Below are 19,758 nucleotides of genomic sequence, written 5' to 3'. Positions count from 1 at the left end.
ATCTTGATGGCCATTAACAGTGGCTTGGACCATGATCACCACTAAATAACATTGTTTCTAATTTGGCAAGGAAATCTGCTTGTAAATCAAATAGAAATTATTTGAGAAAAAAAAACATATTGGTTGTAAGAAATTGTAATAAGTACTCGAAAGTATCTAAGTTTTGAAAATCGTGAACAAAAGGAAAGAACAAGTGAAGAGAAATACTGTCTTACTCACAATTGCAAGGCTCTTGGACAAGAAATGATCAGCAACAAGGAGATTCAATAGAGTTTCAATTGAAAGGAAATCAAAATTATGCAAGGCAAACAAAAAACTGATTACATATATATATATAATTAGTTTGATGAAAAACACATGATTGATTTGATTCTCAAGCATAATAATTTGGAATAATTTGAGATCAAGGATATAGTGGCTTAACAAATTGTACAAAGAACATCTTGCTTTTCACCCCCAAAAAAGGGAGTCTTTTTCTCAGTCAAATTTCAAAGTCTTTATTTCAACAACGGAGGACATCAACATATGGAACAAGACAGAGAGAGCAATAAGGCAAGACCAACAATGAACCTTCTAAAAATTTTGATATCTACTATAATCATGCCAAATGTTGAGGTATTGAGAAGATCACCACATGCAAAAGTAGTCTATACCCTCTATAGCCCAAAAACACTTGTTTGCCTCACAATGCACAATTTTTAACTCAAATAACTGCCATGTAAATAGCATAAGTCGAAAAACATGTACATTTTTTCATGTCTATACAAAAAAATGTGCCTTGACGTTGTGTGTTCCATCTTCCCATGCATATAACAGTTACTTAGAATTGAGTGAACCTTATAAATTAAAGCTCACATCACTAGGTCAAGAGAGCATATTCATAATGTGTAACTCGTTACTTATTTGTAGGAATGTGAGGCAAACATATAAGTTGAAACTTACAAATATCAACCTCTAAGCCTTGGACAAGATGAGGTACCTTACAATATAACAAACACTTCAAAGGAACACATCTAGGCATCAAAAAGGGACCTGGGCTCTTATTGGTAAACCTCATTTTAAAGCATGGTGTCAAGCTGCACATATATATATATATATATATATATATATATATATATATATAGAGAGAGAGAGAGAGAGAGAGAGAGAGAGAGAGAGAGAGGCAAACTCGAAGAAACAAGAGGCCCTTTCGTAAGAGGGGTTTAGAAAAGGATTGGGCTTCACTCAACATGACAAAAGAAAGTAATTGTAATACTGCAATTGGGCTTAGCTCAATTCACATTTTACACTTATGAAAAGAAGAGAATGCGTGTTGGATCGCCTTCAAAATGTGTAGGCATACATAATGCCCCTCCATGCTGGCTTGTATCATCCATCTTTTGAAAGTCTTGACCTTGGCCCTTTCACTGACATAATTTATATGTTGTCCCACCAATCAAACAACCTTGTCTATGAGAACTGAAGGGGCCAGGAGGAGCATGTCCTAGCATCAGAGTCTCCCAACAACTATAAAATATATCATATGTATTTACAGGGGAGGGTGATATGGACCTCCTGCTCTCCCACTCTGCTCTGGGCATACTTATGGCCCATATTTTTTTCCCCACTGTCTACACATACTTTGTGGCCCATCTCTTTCAAAACTAAATGCACAAATGTGACCCCTCCTCATACCATGTAACGGCACACTTGACATGGGAACTAAAGAGGCAGGCAGCCCATTTTGATGTATAGTCATCCTCTTTTCCACGTGGACAATTGCTGTGATGCCCACAGATTAAGCAACAGTGATTGTACTCCTTGCTAATCTGCAACACACTTAAATTCATCACATGGATAATCAACAAGGCATTTTTGATTCCATACTTAACCTGCGCAATCTATTCAAACTTCGATTCCTTGTCATTTAAATAATTTCGTGAGTGCAATTGTGAAATTCATAGTTTTATCCAATGCAGATATTATTCCAGTTGTCAACATACCTTCACAAAGGTCTTTACATGCCAGAGACTAGGTGTCAGAAAGAGATTACCATGGCTTACCTTAATCTTTCTGTATGCAATTCGCTGCTGCAGGCAGTAGTGAATATTGGAATTTGGTATTGCTTGGACCACAGACTAGTGGCATCTAATCAGCGTTTAATGGATTCACTGCACCCTAGGCAACAAGATTGCAAGCGTGAGAATCTTTGGCAGCTCTACATTTAAGAACAAGGGTCCATGATCATGAACATAGGTCTGCACTATTATGACCACCACCTATCCTCAGCCAACAAGATCTCATTGATAAACATAAAATACATGCCTACACTGTAGATTCTCTAGTAACACCATCAAGGTCTATAACCATGATTAGCACTCAATCCTCTAGGCTAAAAGCACCCTTTTAAGCCTGCAAAACTGTATAGCAATCTGCGATCCGTGTACAGCCCTCTATGCCCCGCTTTGCAGCACTCAGCCCTCTAGGCAGCTGTCTGTCAATTACAGCAGCTCACTTACTTGCCTGTACAGCTGCCAACAGTCTGTGGTACAACCCTCTAGGCAGCCTGTTAACTGTGCTTGGGCTGAAAACAGTAGCATGCAGGTTCTTAAATGCACTTTGACAGCCCACATATGACTTTTAGAAATGTATCACCTCCTTTGCATGAGAGAGAGAAAGACGGTGGCCACTACACCCCTTTTCCCATTGCTTAAAATTATCATGGGTCAAAATCATAACCCTTTGGGCGAATACCCTTCTGATATTTTGACCCTACAAAACCAAAGGTTAGGGCTTTCCAGAATAATGAATAAATAAGGCAACTCTCTAAGCTAATAAGATGCCCAAATTTGTACCAAAATAAAGAGCTCGATACGAGTGAGACGGTCTCTCTCTTCAGAAGAGCTTCATACAGGCAATCTGCTAGGAATGGCTGATGGCATTGGTAACTCAAAGATCTCCCACCCACTTGGAATGGTAGACAGCATGTGCCCGGAGGGTATGATGATTGATCCACCATCTCACTGTCCCAAATCACACCAGGCATGACGCTCAGATGGAAGGAGAAGAATACAGCACCAACATCTGATGGAGTGGGCAGTGGTACAAGACCACGAGGACGAACTACTTCCACATCTTGGAGCAATCCTAAACCTCACTCTGAGGAAATCAACGTTACTGAAACAAATGTGGATCCACTCATCTCCCCTTGGCTTTTTTAAATGTACCTTGGGGAGGCATGCCATAAGGCATGGGACTTTTGCAATTGGGCTCTAACTGCTCCCATCCAGGAGAAATGTGGATGGTATTACCTGGTGAAAAAGATATGGAAGAAGCTGCCATAGAACATCAGAGTCTAGCTTGGGAATGGACCTTTTCAATGCAAACATACGAAACATACGAAATGAATCATTGCTCATGCCCTCACAGGATGGTAATGATAACAAATTGTTGGTAGACAAGATGAAAAATATTTGTATGCCACATTCAACTTCTTATAGCCATACATTAAATGCTCCTGTTAATTCATTGGAAAGGAAAGTGAATTTAAGAACAACATTCTATGGTCTGACTACACTTTGTGGTATGGTATGCATAATGTTGACAAAGTGTTTATTGGAAGGACATTGAGGGAATCATTGATCTTTATCTTCAAATGGATCAAGGAAAATGTGAGGGATAGCATTCGAACATACCTTAACTTTTTCTACACACAACATGTAAGGCCTTTAAAAATATGGCCCTCCACCCCAACTCAAAACCTCTAGTAAAAATCAAAAGGTGATGGCATCAACATAATTGTTGAGAAAGCTATTCTACCACAAAAGGAGAGCAAGCACACGGAGCAAGCAAGGGAAAAGCCGACACCGGGGTCCACTGATTCAACTCGACTGAAGTAAGAAAGAGGCTTTATTCCAAATCCTAGGGACTTCAACCACCACCGCATCTCAACCTCTCAAGAATCTATGGCAAGAAAAAATCCAAAAAAGAGAACCAACCAAGATAAGTTCAGACCAACTATTAAATAGATTGCTATATCACTGAGTGTTATGTAACACCACCTCCCCCCATGGCAGAAGATTAGCACTCTTAGGTGTATTATCATACATACCCATTTTTGTAAACAGGATCCTTGACAAAGTTAACAGTGAAGGGTGGGAATCAGAAAGAGACATCTTCCATCAGCAAGAAGGCATCTTCAGCAGTAGGTTATGCATGTAGCAGTGTCTTGCACAGCATACGGCAACATGAATTCCATGGATGCCTTGGCTGCTCTCTACAGCCCTTCAGACTCCTGAATGACGAGTGCCCTAACTCAGGGACTCACTGCCGCTTATATACTTGCGTAAATGCCCAGTCGAGCACCATAAAGGCTGTCAGCCTGTTTTGGAGGATCAACGACAAGCATAAATGGTCCATGACTTGTTTTGGGGCTGCCAAGTGTGTCTCAGGCCTAGGCACCCTCCACACATGCTGTCTTCTGTTTGTCTTGCTGCCCATATCTGGCCTCTGATCCTGCCCTCTCGGCGGCTGCAGTAAACCGTATCTATGTGCAACCAAATTAGGGTGTGCATGTGACATCCCCTCCTGCTAAACTTGGAGCACCTGGGTGTAGTCATCTATGTCATTGGCAGTATTGTGTGAACACTGTAGGACCAGCCATGGCAATTTCTTTTCCCCCTGTGCACAAGGACACCCTCTTATTTCACTTATGGTGTGTCCTTATCTTTGTACTTGTTTTTGGTACATTTACTTCAAGCAAATATAATCAAGCTGTGTGCCATCTCTCCCTCATGATTGCTTCACCGTGTGTGTACCGTAAACTACTAATAGTCACAAGAAACGTTTCGAGGTTTTGAAGGGTTTTTTTCGAAAGGTTTCGTCCGTCGCTTAAAAATCGCAGGTTTCGAAAAATTATATACATACATATGCATATGTTTCGAAGGTTTCGAATGGGTGAGTCGAGTGCAACGAAAGATCGTTTAAATATACGTATTTATATATGTATATAGGTATGCATGTACTATGTATATATACATACATATATGTATGTATATATACATACATATACAAACGTTTCGAATGGACGAATCCAGTGCAACGAAGGGCAAACTATGGGTCATTAGAAGGTAGTTATCTAAGTGTTTTTCAGTGGGACGAGAATCATCAGTTTAGGGTATGTATGTAGCCAAGGGGAATTACACAAGGACATGATTTTCTTTCAGTTTTGAGGTTTTTTTGACCAAAGGGAGTTGCACATGGACATGATTTTCCCTTGCAACTGCCTATTGGCAAGTTCCAGGGGCGTGTTTGGACCAAGAGGGCAACATCAAAAAACCTCAAAAATCCCCCTCCACCAAAAAAATAAATAAATAAATGAAACCTGACATTCAGGAAAAACTGCCGTACTGCAGAGGGTTTCAAGGGTTTTTGAAACTGTTTCGAAGTTTTAAGGTTTCGAAAGTTAGAAATGGGTTTTTTTTTTGTGACTATGGTACTTTTGTAGCTAACCCTAATACAGGTCGGTCCAACATTTGAAATCAGAGCAGGTCATTTCTGGAGCTAGCCATTCTTGTTGTGCGATGTTGCCTTCGCCTTCGCCTTTGAGCTGCTGCATGTGCTCCTATACGAGCCACCTATTGCACTGCTGTTCGCGCCCCTTGCTGCTGTCCAGACCAGCTCGCGTGCGACTACTCCACTCAGCCACTCTTGGCAGCCCTCGTGCAGCCCCTGCCACCTCCGCCACCTACACAGGTAGCATTACTACGCGGACAACCACAAAAACCCAGCCAACGGGCTGTGCTTGCTTTCCAGCCAACGAACCAGGGCACGAATTCTCAGCAATTTTCGGCCTCGTCTTCTTCATACACACAATTCAACGTGTGCGCTTTCACACCGCCCTCGCCGTCCAGCTGCTCGTCCATGCCCGCCGTCCATTTACTCACATGTGCCTGCCGTCCGGTTCACACAAGCCGCACCTACTACTGTCTAGTTCACAAAGGTTGCGGCAGCCGTCCTGTTCACACCGGGCGCCCATTGCCTCCTTTGTTGTAGCAATGCCCTCTCTTGCTAGAATTTGATTGTGTTTTTCACGGCACATGTATACATTTGTGGTTTGCTGCAGTATATGTATGCCATTGTGGACACTTTGACAGATTAGCATCATCGTACAGTACACTTGCAGATTTGGGACATGCATATGTACTTCACCTAGCGAAGGAGTTCCCTTTCAGTCCATTGGTTATCCTGCTATTTATCTCCCATATTCTTACAGTTTTGCTGGACATTGCATACTTGTGGTGACTTGTGACAGATTTGCTGTCCTATCATGGCCAACACTAATAATGACCTCTTTGGAATGCTATCTCAAGAGGACAAGCTCAATGGGGACAACTACCCTATGTGTATGTGAACCCACTCTTAGGCAGTAAGTTGGAAAGATATGTGAACTCACTCTTAGGCGGGGCTAGCATACTATCTAGATATTTTGTGCATTTAACATAAGCAATGATATCATGAGCTGAACCTTTATACTTATAAAGGTATTGTACTTGATTGAAGAAATATACAAGTCACATCATTTGTAGTTGTGCAAATACTCTCTCTACGAGCTTTGTTCTCTTCATCTCTCTCTCTTCCCTCTCTATCCTTCTGCACACACACACACGTCATGGAGATCTTTGAGCCACTATAGCTTAGCATTGTTCCTGCTAACCCTAGTTTCAACATTTGGTATCAGAGCCACCTGCCCATCGACCTGAACCACTCATGTCCGCCTCTGCAGTGCTATGAGACCATCTGCTCATCGTCATCCCATCAGTCACCATTTGCTCATCGTCAGCTCATCTACACTGCTGTGCGCATTGCTAGTGCTACCCGCCTGTACGCCGACTTCAACAGCCGCCTGGCCTGCCTGTAGCAGCCACTCACTATCGACATGCAGCTGCTCCTCCAATCAAGCCCATCTGTGCGCTTTTGTGTACCTGCACCTCATGTTCGCCTCCCGACTGTATTAGAACTACATCATCAGCAACACATGTACCTGCACATATCACATCAGCAGTCAATTTGGGGCATTTCAAAAAGCTGGTAAAAGTTGTCTAATTGAAGCCTCTGCAAGAGTAAAAATTTGGGGTTTTTTGAGTGAGCAGCTTGAACAGCTTCCTGTACTGTCGCACCTGTGCGCTGCCCTCCATTCCCTTCACCCCCCCCCCCCCCTCTCTCTGGCTGCAATTCACCTTGCTCCCCTTCGCCCTTCTCCTCCTGCCCGCCATCCCCTTCTTTGTTGTGCACTCCTGCTGCCTGCCTTCACCTCCTGCCTGCCATCTCCTTTGCTGCACACCCCTCCTCCTGCCTGCATTCACCTCGCCCTACCCATCACCATCATCCTGCCCCCCCATCCAACCCTTCCTTCACTGCCTTGCTCCTGCCCTACTACCCACCACTGCTTCTGCCCGCCATCTCTACTGCCTAAAATTGCTACTGTTCCTGCCACCTCCTGCCCTTCTTGCCCTCCCCTCCACCTCCCTTCTCTAGGCTTCCCTTCCTCCACCGCGCTCCACTACAAAATCTTCTTTAACAAGTTTCAAGTAGGTCTTTCCTTCTCATGAGCATCATGGCTAATCAACCCCCTCCGTCTGGGCAAACCATCCATTTTTCACAGCACAGGCTTGAGTTCCTCTTTGCTGAAATCGAGAAAGACTCCAAGACAACACTCATTGGAATAATCTTAAGCTCTCACCCCTCCCGTATCCAAGCATGCGACTGGGTACCAACAGCGTTGCCTTCTCACTCCACACTCCACTTTAAAGATGTGAGGCTACTTGGGAGAGGATTCTTCCAAGTAGACTTTGATGCAAAGGAGGCAGCCTCAGAAGTGCTCAAGGGCAGTCCCTTCCCTTTCGGCCCCAGGAAGATTTTCTTCTTACACTAGGGCTAGGGGTCATAGGGGGCGGCACAAATGCACTCCCCAAGCGAGACAGCCTATTGCTCCGCCTTGGCTAGCCTTTCGCAAGTGGCAGGTGTTCTCTCACGGCCGCCCTCCAAGTGGGAAACCTGGGGCACAAGATGAGGCCCTTCCCAAAGACAATGTACACAGTGATGATGTGTTGGGTCCGAGTGATGAGTTTGCAGAGTTATCCTCACAGAAGGATGTTGCATCAGGATAGAATGACTATATTGAGTCCTTGCTTGGGATGGACAATATGCAGGATGCACTTGGTATGGATACACAAGACATGTTGCCATCTTATGAGGCATTGCAAGATGTGCAACAAGATTTATGTCACGATGTCCCACAACGCACCCATGCATTGCGCACGTATGCAGAGACTGTGCAGAGTCCTTGTTAAGGATTGGCACCACCCTACCATTTCAGGTGGACCTATGGATGTGTTGCTTCTTCAAGAGCACAAATTGGATATGTTCCAATGTGGTAGAACTGGTAAGATCCTCTATGGACACACTTTTTGGTTAGTGCACAAGGGACCAAAGGTGGGGTATGCATTTCAATGTCAACATCACTTTTGCCTCATGTTATTGGCCATGGTGTTATCATTCCTACTAGGGGACAATGGATTATGGTTACTCAGGAGGGACTGAAGCTGGGTATCTTGAATATCTATGCACATAATGTACAGGGAGAGAGGGTGGCCCTTTGGGGCACCATCACAAATCTACTACCCCTGGCTGATCATTGGATTGTTGGAGGGGACTTCAATATGGTTGAGCAACCATTGGACAAAAAGGGTGGTCGTGAGGGTAGAACACACCCCTTGGAGAGATTCTCCTAGGAGAGATTTATACTTTCCTTCTTTGGCAGTGATTGTTGGTCAAAGGACGATTTCCAAAGGAGGCCTAATTCCTTACTTACTCATGGAATAACCATAGAAGCGGGGATGGATGCATCTTTGCATGGTTGGACAGATTTTATGTGGATGACTGGGGCCTAGATAGAGGAGGCTCTATTGCCATCTTGCCATGTACTACCAAATCAAATCATTGCCCAGTTGTCTTGTGCATCAAGAAACTTGGGACCAGAAGGGTGTACCGCATGCCCGCATCCCCAACTCTCTATGAAGATGCAGAGACCTCCCTAGACGTTAGAGAGCTTTGGAGGCTTTGTGATCATCCGGATCCCCAGGAGTGGCTTGTTTTGGCCCTGAAGAGGACTAGCCAGCACTATCAAGAAAGAAGAGGCTCTAGACAAGGAGCAAACTATCAAACGCAAGTTGGTTGCGCTTCAATAGGAACGTGAGAAGTATCTTGCGTCCTCTTGGATCCTACGCCTTTTGTCCATTGGTAGTGTTGAGTTACAAGTGGCCATGGATAGGCAAGTTGTGTTTGCATTTCATGCTAATCAGGCATTTTGGACACAAATGGGTGGCAGATGCAACAAACCGTTTTTCTCAGCACATGGACCTATGCACAATAGGGACAGTTTGAGATGCTTGCAAGATTCTCAAGGAGAATTTCATACTGATCCAAATAAGGTGAGGAGTATTACCTCAGAATTTTATCAAACCTTGCTCTCTGCAGAGGCCCACTCTTTGGATAGAGATGTTGCACAATAGATAGTTTGGGAGCACATGCCCATGCTTATTACATATGATATATGAGTCTCTTTGGATGCCCCCTTTCCGAAGGATGAGCTGAGACAAGCTTTGTACGCCCTCTCAAAAGGCAAATGCCTAGGGGATGAGGGCCTCTCTCCATCCTTCTTGCAGTTTTGGGATTACATTGGTGATGATGTTACTACTGCTTTGCAGGAGATCTGGTGTACTAGTATGATGCCCCCTTTTATCATGGAAGGTCTTATCCACCTTGTCCAGAAAGGTGGGGATAAGACTAATATTAGACAGTGGAGGCCCATTACTTTGCTTGGTTCTGCTTACAAAATCTTAGCGAAGGCGTTTTGTTCTTCTCGATGGCATCAAGTTCCACCTTCATGGCTTTCCTCCAAGTGTCCTGTGAAAGGGCTTCCTTAACGGAAGTGGGCTCCTTGTCCCGCATAATACGAGACATCAAAGCATAGTTTACCTAAAGAAGCTCTGCTATATTGCTTTTGTCGCGGACTCTGTGCGATCTCCGAGGGCCGTCCTCTGTGGTCCACTCGGAGGATAACTCCGTGGCACCTCACTCCCGAAGGGTGTCCAACCACCACCCGGGTACTCGAACAGATCGTGGAGCCTCCTGCCGTTGCGGGGGGTCTACTCCAGCTGCGGGCTCAACCTCTTGTAGTACTATTGAGGTTGATCAATTGGAACAATGGTCTGGTAATCATTATCAGACTCTTCTGGATCTCCAAGAAGTGGCGGCTCCTCGACAGTGGATACTGGAACATGCTCATCAAAGACCACATCTCGGGCTGACGACAATCTCATTCTTATCCGGATCATACAATCTGTATCCCTTGGAAAGATAATTATACCCCACAAATATAAGCTTGCGCGATTCGGAGTCAAGCTTCCCCCTCTGCTTCTTCGGAATATGTACATACGCATCACTCCCAAAAACACGGAAGTGCGAGACATCAGGTTTCCTGCCAAAGTATATCACAAATGGTGTAAGATTCCTCCCCAACCCTCAAGATATCCAGTTTCTTCTTGTGTAATCAATTCCCTTTTCAAAATAATAAAAGATCTTGTTTCTACCTGTTTTGGTCTAGAGAGAGAAAATATTCTAGAGAGAGATAACTCAATTTTTAGATATCTTTGGATGAAAAAATATCCTTTCTTATTAAACTAAATTTTCTCGAAACAGAAGTTTAAAAAGAATTTCCTAAGGTGCATTAGAAATAAATTATAATCTGCTCAAAAGGCCTTAGCCTAAGGGTTCAGATTTTCTGAAAATTTTGGATTAAGGTTCTGAGGGATCAATTAGATTAATCCAAATAAAAGAAGGAGATAAATTGAAGAAATAAAGAAAAACCTCCCAAAAATGAGTAAATACTCACATAAGATGAAGAGTGGACTAAGGACCAAGGAAAATAGTTAAAAATTTGATTTTTGACACCTTAAAATGGGGATTCCCTCTCATGAAGGAGGCGCCTTTTTTCTCATCATTGCTTTCTATTTTAAATCAATAAAATGAGATATTTCATCTCTCCTCTCTCCTATTTCAAGTCTAGTTCCAAAAAGTAAGCTGAACTGACCCAAAAATGGTCAAAAATTGACCAAACTGATCTGGAAAATTCTAGAATCAGTTTGCTTGGTTTGAGGCTCACTTTTTCCTATAAATAGAAACCTCCCCCTTTCTAAAAGCTTAATAGTGTTTATGCACTGTTACTCTACTTCTCCCTAGAGCCAAAAACATTGAATTCACTTGATAATTCACTTGTTTTTTACTAATTCCTCTACAAAGAATTGGTGGCTACTCTTGATCCAAACAAGAGTAGAACCCTCAATTCCTCAGCCAAAGGAAAGCTCACAAAACTCAATGTAAGTTATTAATTCTACTTTTTTAAAAAAATTCAAATCTATGGTTTTCTGAATTCTTTGCTTTTTAATGTGATTATGGATTATAAGTCTTGATGAAAAGCCTTCCCTCTTCTCTTCATTAAGAATTTCAGCCTTTCGTTATCCTAAAATGAGTAACAAATAAATTGAGCTAAACTTTTCCTATTAATTACTCTTTAGAAGTGAAAATTTGATTAGATTAGAGTGCTTTATTTCATCTTGGGATAAATTTTAAAGTAAATTTAGAATGTAAAAATTGAGAAATGATCAGCTATACAAAGGAGATTATGACAAAATTTTCTTAAATTTTGTGGAAATAAGTTTTATCTTTATATTATTCAAAAAGAAAAATCTCCATCGTTTGTGCATTCTAAAAAAAAATCTTTTTATTTTAAAAGTGTTATTCCTATTTTATGCATAAATAGATGTATAAAAAGATTTTCTTTTATTATAAAAGTGTTATTTTCATTAGATTCAATTTCTATGCATAGAAAGATGCATATTGGATTTTTTTTTAAAATTAAAGTGTTATTTTCATGTCACGTGCATCCCGCACTTGGATGCCACGTAGACATTCTGTACAGTAGGTGCAGGACCTGGGATGGTGAACTGGTCCCATGTGAGCCCAGTCCGGGACGAGTCAGCCAGGGATCCATCTCAGTCGTCCGAGGTCAGGTGTGCATTGTCCTGCACATGAAGCAGTGCCAGTCCGCGCTGTGAGTCTCCCTCTGGAATGATGTCGGATGTGCTGTGTATCTGGTTTGCAACTGGATGCCAGACATCTGTAGGCATGTAGTTTGCATGTAGAGATGGGGTCAGCCCATAGGGCTACCCCAGGACAAGGGTTTGCATGTGCATACTTAGATGGGCATGGGGGAGGTGTAGAACCACCCCCAAGGGGCTAGGAGAGCCCAAGACTTTGCCCACCAGCCAAGGCAAGGGCTGGAGGGGCAGTCGGCCAGCTCCAGAGCCTCTGGACAGGCAGCCGACAGAGGGTAAAACCCTAGGACAGCAGGCGGCCAGGTGTGGGGGGCAGTCCCACACCTATGCGCAGCATGCCCAGCAGCCAGGGGCTGTCCCAGAGTCATGCGCAGGTTGGACAGGTGTGAAAACACTTTATTATGGTGTGAAAATCATTTATTGCACAAGACTCAGTCGTGGGTGCTTCCTGAAACCAGCCGACTGCATGAAGGGAGGGCTATAAATACCCCAGCCCATAATCCCATCATTTATCTCATAATTCACCAAGTGCTCCAAGCAACCAAGGGCCAGGACAGCCAAGAACATTGCTAAAGCAAAGGGGTGAAGGACTGAAGGTCAAGGGCAGGTTTTCCAGCCAAGAAAAGGTCAAGTACTTTGTATTTGTTTCAGATTTACATCATTCTAATAAAGCAAATACACCATCCGTGGTGGGGGCCCTACAGAGGGTGATTGGGACCCAATACTGTGTCCTCTCCATCTCCCCCTTCTCTCTCTATTTTCTGCACATTGTCTTACAGTTTGTGCGTTAATTCCGTCGCGAAAAGAGTGCTGTTTTCTGAGTTTTGAAGTACCGATCCTTCTCCGAAGCTTCCGCATATTACAGTGGTATCAGAGCCTACTTCAAGGACGAAGATTCAGCAAAGAAAACCAGAAAATTTTTCGCTCGTGTGGTTGGTTTTTAGACGCCGGTGGACTACCCTTTTCGGAGTGACTCCTGTCCCTCGAAGGACGGTTGGTTTTTAGCCTCCGGAAGCCTCCGGAAGTCTCCCACACAGATAGTGGATGGTCAGATTGCGTTCCGGAAAGGAACTGCATATTCCCGCTATGGCGAACTTTGGCGACGAGAGAGAACCAGAACCATGGGACCAGAGTGCACCAGGCAGCCCAGCTAGGGCACCCGGCTTGAGTGTACAAGACATGTTCCAGCAGATGATGCGAGCAATCGCAGACCAGACACCCAAGTTGGACGAGCAGAAGGCGCGGATTTTGGCTCTGGAGGAGCGTTCTCGCTCTCCAGCGTCGCGTTTTCCATCTCCTCCTCCCTCTCCTTCCGTACCCCAGATACCAGATCCTCGTCACAGGGACCCTCTCGAGGGGTCACAGCCGCAGTCAAGCTCCTTGCTTGAGATGCAGATACGGGCATTGGAGATTCGACAACGAGAAGACGAAGCCATGCGACGAGTGGAACACGAGCGTTACCTCCGAGCTTTGGACGCCAGATTGACACCGGCGGCGCCCTCGAATCATTTTCCCGAGAAAATGAACTTCAGTAAGTATAATGGTAAACTCAATCCCGCTACTCTGTATTCATGGTTACATCAATTTGAAGCTTACTTTGCCGCAGTTAGGAAATCAGATATTGACAAAGTGATCTTAGCCAGTTGGTATTTGGAAGGTGAGGCCATTCCTTGGTGGACTCAGTGGGCTCATGCCCACACCAGATCAGGTATGGCAGCTTATGGGTGGGACGAGTTCGTCCGTGACCTTAAGCAGCGGTTTTTACCGCCCCACTACCTTGAGCGACTCGAAGACGAGTTCAGGGGTGCGCGTCAGAATGCGCAACCAGTCCTTCAGTTTGCCAATAGAATTTCGACCTTGTGTCTACAATTAGGCTTATCTGATGCGGACAAGAAAGGGCAGTTTTTGTATGGCCTGGACACGCACATCCAATGGGAGGTGCGTATGTTTAGACCAGCCACCTTTGAGGACGCACTCTCGCTTGCGCAGAGTGCAGAAATGAAACACAATGGTGGCAAGCCCAAGACTTCCCAGCCGGCTTCTCCCAAGGCTAACACCTCGGGGGGCAAAAGCCAGAACCAGACGGGGTCTTCCCCAGGACAGAGCCCGGGAGCCTCTGGCTCCAAGAACTCGAACAATGCGTCTAAGCTTACTCCAGACCAGAAAGCGGAGGCAGGCAAGACAGGTGGCAAGTTGAGTGCTGAGGAGCTTGCTCAGTACAGGAAGGAGGGTAGATGTTACTTTTGTCACACAAAAGGACATACTTCTCGGGATTGTCCGAAGAAGCCTCCAAAGCCCGCCGCCGCCTCCACAGCTTCCGTGGTGAGCACAGCTCCCACACAGACTCCAGTGGCTACCCCTAGTTCTTCAACCCCCGGTGCTTCAGTTGGAGCAATTATTAGCCGGGAGCTCGAAGATAAGTAGAAGGGCGCCCATGACCAGGAGTATGAGCGCAACGAATTGCTCAAGTCCTTTGGCTACATAGGTGGCCAGAGAGTCGTTGTCTTGTTTGACAGCGGCAGCACGGAGGATGTGATCACGGAAGAGGCCGCTAGGCGTGCCCGTTTCGAGCTGACTCCGGTGGACAAACAAGTTGAGGGATTTAGCACAGGTATGACAACGAGCGTCAAGTATGAAGCTCTAGGTGCTAAGTTAGTCATTCAGGGCATAGAGTTTGTGCGTGACTTTATGGTTGCCCCTCTTGTAGGAGCAGACATAATTTTGGGTATCCAGTGGTTTCACAAGTTCCTTCCTGATGTCAAGTGGGACAAGCACACGTTCCAGATTGATCGGAATGTGTCAAACACCCCTGTGACTATTAAGTGTGAGCCAGGTATTCCAAACTTTCCGCTCATAAGCCACTTGCAGGCTAAGCGAGCAGTCAGGAAAGGCGCACAATGTGCGATGATTTACGTCCAGACAGCCCAGACGGTGGCCAGTGCTTCCGAGAAGTACTCGGTTCTCCATGAAAAGTTCCAGAAGATTTTTCTTCGGGACAGTCTCCCTCCCCAGCTTCCCCCGTCCAGACCGGAGGATCACAAAATTGATCTCCTCCCAGGCTCGGAACCCCCGAGCAAGTTTCCGTATCGCCTTTCTAAGGCAATGGAATCGGAGTTGGACCGCCAACTCCAAGAATTGTTGCAAGCTGGCTTCATCCGCCCTAGCGTGTCGCCGTTTGCAGCACCGATCTTATTTGTCAAGAAGAAAGATGGGTCTTCTCGGTTGTGTGTCGATTATCGTGCACTCAACAAGCTAACTATCAAGAGCAGATTCCCGATGCCTCGAATCGACTATATTCTCGAGAGGCTGAATGGAGCTAAGGTGTTCTCTAAATTGGATTTAAAGAGTGGGTACCACCAGGTTCGGATTGTTGAGGGGGACATCCCCAAGACAGCTTTCCGTACAGAACGGGCCCACTACGAATTTGTGGTCATGCCATTTGGTTTGACGAACGCCCCAGCTACATTTAACCGCATGATGATGCGTATTTTCCGGGAGTTGATTGGAGTGTGTGTGTTCATATTTCTGGACGACATACTCATATTTTCAGCTACGGTTGAGCAGCATGACATTGATGTGGAGAAAGTCCTTAGGTTGCTGGAAAGCAACGAGCTCTATGTCAATGAAAAGAAGTCAGAATTTTATCTGTTCCAGGTACATTACTTGGGATACATAATCAGTGCCGAAGGCATTCGACTTGATCCGGCTAAAGTGGCCGAGATTGTTAACTGGGAAGTACCTCAGACTGCTTATGACATTAGATCATTTGTGGGTATATGCCAGGCATATTCCACCCACATTGATAAGTTTTCTGATCTCTCGGCAGACCTCACCGATCTGCTAAAGGGAGTGAAAACAAGGAGGCAAAAGATTCGAATGACTCCACGAGCGTTGGAGGCATTCCAGAACCTCAAGGTGGCTTTGTCAGAAGCGCCTTGTCTAGCCCTTGCCTCATGGGACGAACCATTTCAGGTGATCACCGATGCGAGTAACATCGCAATTGGCGGTGTACAGATCTTTGCAGCCCTTGGCTGCCCTCTTGAAAAGGTGATAACACACCTAAAATCTGCCCTAGACTAGGATCCTAATGACTCTCACCCCTAGTGGGTGGAATGATCAATGCTATGAGCAAGGGGGCCCTTTTATAGGCCTTGGAATAAATGATGAACTGGCCGACTGCTGGTCGGCCAGTTACATGTTCATTAATACCCCTTTAATCCAGCCGACTGGATGTGCTTTTGGTCTTTGATGCGCCTGTTGCTGCCACACCTTCCTGGCATTGCTGACGTCAGCCGACATGCTTTCTGGTACAGCCAGCAGCTCCTATACTCAACCGACTGTACCCTGGTTCTTCTCCACATCCAAACTGGCCACTTGTGCTCCAATCCCTGGCTCTGTCTGGTTCTGCTCTTTATCTGGCTGCCTCTTCTGGATCTAGCCCTGAGCATGTCCATGGCATCTGTGATGCACATGACATTTCATTAGATTCAATTTCTATGCATAAAAAGGTGCAGAAAGGGAATACAGATGAAATAAATGAGGAATGACGTGGAACAATGTGGGAAGACGAGAGTTCGCTATAGAAACTGTATTTACGACCTGTTTTTTTTAAATGACTGTTTTATGTCAAGAATGCTGGGGAAGCATTTTGACCCTCTTGTGAATGAGGTCGTGGAGACCTAATCTGATAAAGTTGCAACAGCTGACGGAGAGTCAATGCAGGAGTAGCAAGGTCGGCCGACGTCTTGACCAACCTCGGTTCGATTAAAATGGTGAGCTTCCGGTACGGCGGTGGATGAGGAACCAAGGAAGCGGCCTATGAGTGAAGCGCTAGGTGACCTGCAAAGGATCCTAGAGGGTATAGACCATACGGTGCTCGGGCTCTGGGTCACCGAAGATACCCACACGTGCGTCGTGGAAGATACTGGAACAAGAAGTAAGAGTTGTTTTCTGAATTCGGGCATGGATCCAGTTGATTGGCCTTGCTGGTCCTCAACGGATGAGTCCATGGTTCTTTTATATGGATCCATTGGTTGATCTTGCTGATCTTTAACGGAGATTTCATTTTTGATATGTGAATATATTGCCGGTTACTATGAGCTAGTAACTATCGAAAAGGCCCCTGAGTGGACAGGTGGTAAGCGTTCTGGTTGCCAATGATACCATAGATATACCGATGAAGAAATGATTGGAAATAAAGATTCAACCGGCGATTTTGAGGATTATGACCAGAGATACTACAGTTTCATTAAATGATTGTTTTAAAGACAGCTGATTCTGTGAAAAAGGCAATTTCATATTGGGTGTCTAAGTGGTGTGACTAGTTTTAAGTTTGCATGAATATCCAGCTAGGGAGCCTGGGAACTCTTTTCCATGGTACTCGGGACAAAACCTAACCAAATTCTTAATTAGATCCCATCACTACAGTGGTTGGGCGGTTGGCTAACATATGGGACTGGATGGGGTTAGGCTGGACTGATGGATCCCTAAGTTGAGACTCAATTCTGTTATGGTACGATAGATGAAGTAAATCCCGGACAAAAATTATTCTATGGAAAAGAATCAACGGCTGTGCCTCTCAATGAGAAAAAAAGCGTTGGTCTCTATGATCCAAGTGCAATCTTTTCCTGATCTGACTATGGGACTTACGGGTTCGGTCAGATCACTTCAATTAGTAAAGACTTTTTGACTATGTTAGAGAAAAATTATCCTGGAGGAATCACCCGTGCTTTCCAAGTAATGGGAAGTTTTTCCGGGTTCGGTTTTAGAAGAACCGATAGATTAGTCTCTTGTTCGAATATCCGTGGGTGAGGCCCCAAGTAAGGGACCCTGGCCCGCGCAAGAAGTGCTACTTCCGATGCTAGCAGCTCCGAATTCGTTGCGCGGTGGGGACAGGCACCTTACAAACAGAGTCATATTAGGTACTGAAGTCGTTGGAGGCCGGTTGAGGGTATGAACAGCCGTTGTCACAACCTCTCCCCAAAGTGGACGATGAAGATCACGATGCTCCAGCATGGTCCTCGCCATCTCCACCACAGTCCTGTTTTTGCGTTCTATAACTCCATTCTCTGAAGGCAATCCTGTATTGGCCAGTTCCCTCTTGATGCCATGATCTGCACAAAGTCTGAGAAATACATTCGAGGAGAATTCACCTCCTTCGTCAGCCTTGAGAGTCTTTACTTGCAATCCAGACTCTTTTTCCACCATCATGTGCCAATCCTTAAACCGTGCAAAAGCTTGGTCCTTCTATGAAAGAAAGTAGACCCACGTGAATCTGGTACAGTCATCAACAAGCAGCATAAAATAGAGAGATCCTCCCAGTGATGGTGTCTGCTGAGGTCCACACAAAACAGTGTGAACCAACTCCAATGGTTTTGAAGCCCCCGCCTAGAAGCCTGCTTCGAAAAGGATTCCCTGTGCTGCTTACCACGTATGCAGGAACTACAATGTCCTTGCCTGCTGCCAACATCTGGCAAGCCAACCACCATCTGGTCTCGAAAAGCTCGCCACAGTGCATCCACATTTAAGTGGCCAAAACGAAAGTGCCACAGATCTCTGACCTAAGAACCTATCAATGAGGAGAGTGCAAGGAGCTTGTAGATACCATTCTCCACACCGCCTTCCCAAACAACCTGGCCAGTCTCACGGTCCCGTAGAGCAACTGAATGCTCCTCAAATTCCACCCGAAAGCCAGTCTTGCATACTTCATGCACTGACAGAAGATGAAAACCAAGAGCAGGGACGTAAAGAACACGAGAGGCATGCTTGCCCCCTTGCCGTCGGGGATAATCTCCATCCGGCCCTCACTGTGTATCGGAATAGTGGAGTTGTCGCCAATGAAATGCGACCTGACTGTCGTTTTAGATCCAAAAAGAAGTCACGGGACGGAGTCATGTGCCTGGAAGCACCACTGTCAAGAATCCATTCCTGGGTATCCTTCGCGGTGAAGCCAACTGCCTTCTCGCTCGAAGACGATGAAGCATCGGAGTCCATCATCTCTAAGTGCACAAATGCAAGAGTCTTTGTACCTGAGGCTGAAGAATCAGCACTCTTCCCAGTCCGCTTAGGACACTTCCTCCAATAGTGGCCTTTCTCGCCACAATCATTGCAGAACCACTCGGCCTTCAGTTTCTCTCGTTCTGTGTCAGGCTTCTTCTCAAAAGACTTCTCTGGTGAAGCTTTCCCTTTTCCCTTGTTGTTATTCCGGCCTTTCGGTCGTTGGCCAGTGAAGGCCTCCGAACCTCTACTGTGAGGAAGGTTCATGAAACGTTCCTCCTGGTCTAAGACCATGGGCACAAGCTCCTCCCAAGTAATGGTGCTGAGCCTGCAACTAGTAATCAAAGAGAAATAGAAAGCGGAATACTGAGTAGGCAAGTGGGACAGCAAAGTAATGGCCATATCTTTTGATGATATCTCCTTCCCAGCCTGGAGGACTTGCTGCTGAAGGGCCTGCAGCTTGTTAATGTGCTCCCACATCGTTGACGACTTTGCAGGGTTCATAACCCGCATCTGCACTTCCAAGGAAATCCTCTTCATGGGCGATACCCTGTTATAAAGAGAAGCCAAGTGCTGCCATATGCCTCTGGCCAGCATCATATGCTTT

The 19,758-nt window shown here is 45.2% G+C and overlaps 1 protein-coding gene across 6 annotated transcripts in view; it reads right to left on the bottom strand.

Annotated features, from left to right (window-relative positions):
- Positions 1-1,201: 1,201 nt before the first annotated feature.
- LOC147614215 (B3 domain-containing protein Os07g0679700-like) overlaps positions 1,202-19,758 on the bottom strand; it is a 93,008-nt gene continuing 74,451 nt past the window's right edge. For 2 of the 6 annotated variants that reach the window (XM_086780758.1, XM_086780759.1), the window contains exon 11: positions 6,551-7,021. In XM_086780758.1, the coding sequence (XP_086636884.1) occupies positions 6,909-7,021 (113 nt within the window). In that variant the 3' untranslated portion in view covers positions 6,551-6,908. Of the gene's footprint in view, positions 1,819-2,042; positions 2,151-6,550; positions 7,022-19,758 lie in introns of those variants that run through there. The other 4 variants (XR_015263090.1, XM_086780760.1, XM_086780761.1 and 1 more) reach the window with 4 other exon arrangements.

This window comes from Cibotium barometz, chromosome 42, assembly GCF_041138505.1.
Source record: "Cibotium barometz isolate CiBa-2024 chromosome 42, ASM4113850v1, whole genome shotgun sequence".
NCBI classification, from domain to species: Eukaryota; Viridiplantae; Streptophyta; class Polypodiopsida; order Cyatheales; family Cibotiaceae; genus Cibotium; species Cibotium barometz.
Note: the sequence above shows the minus strand (reverse complement) of the source record. Positions and strands in the feature narration are given on the sequence as shown.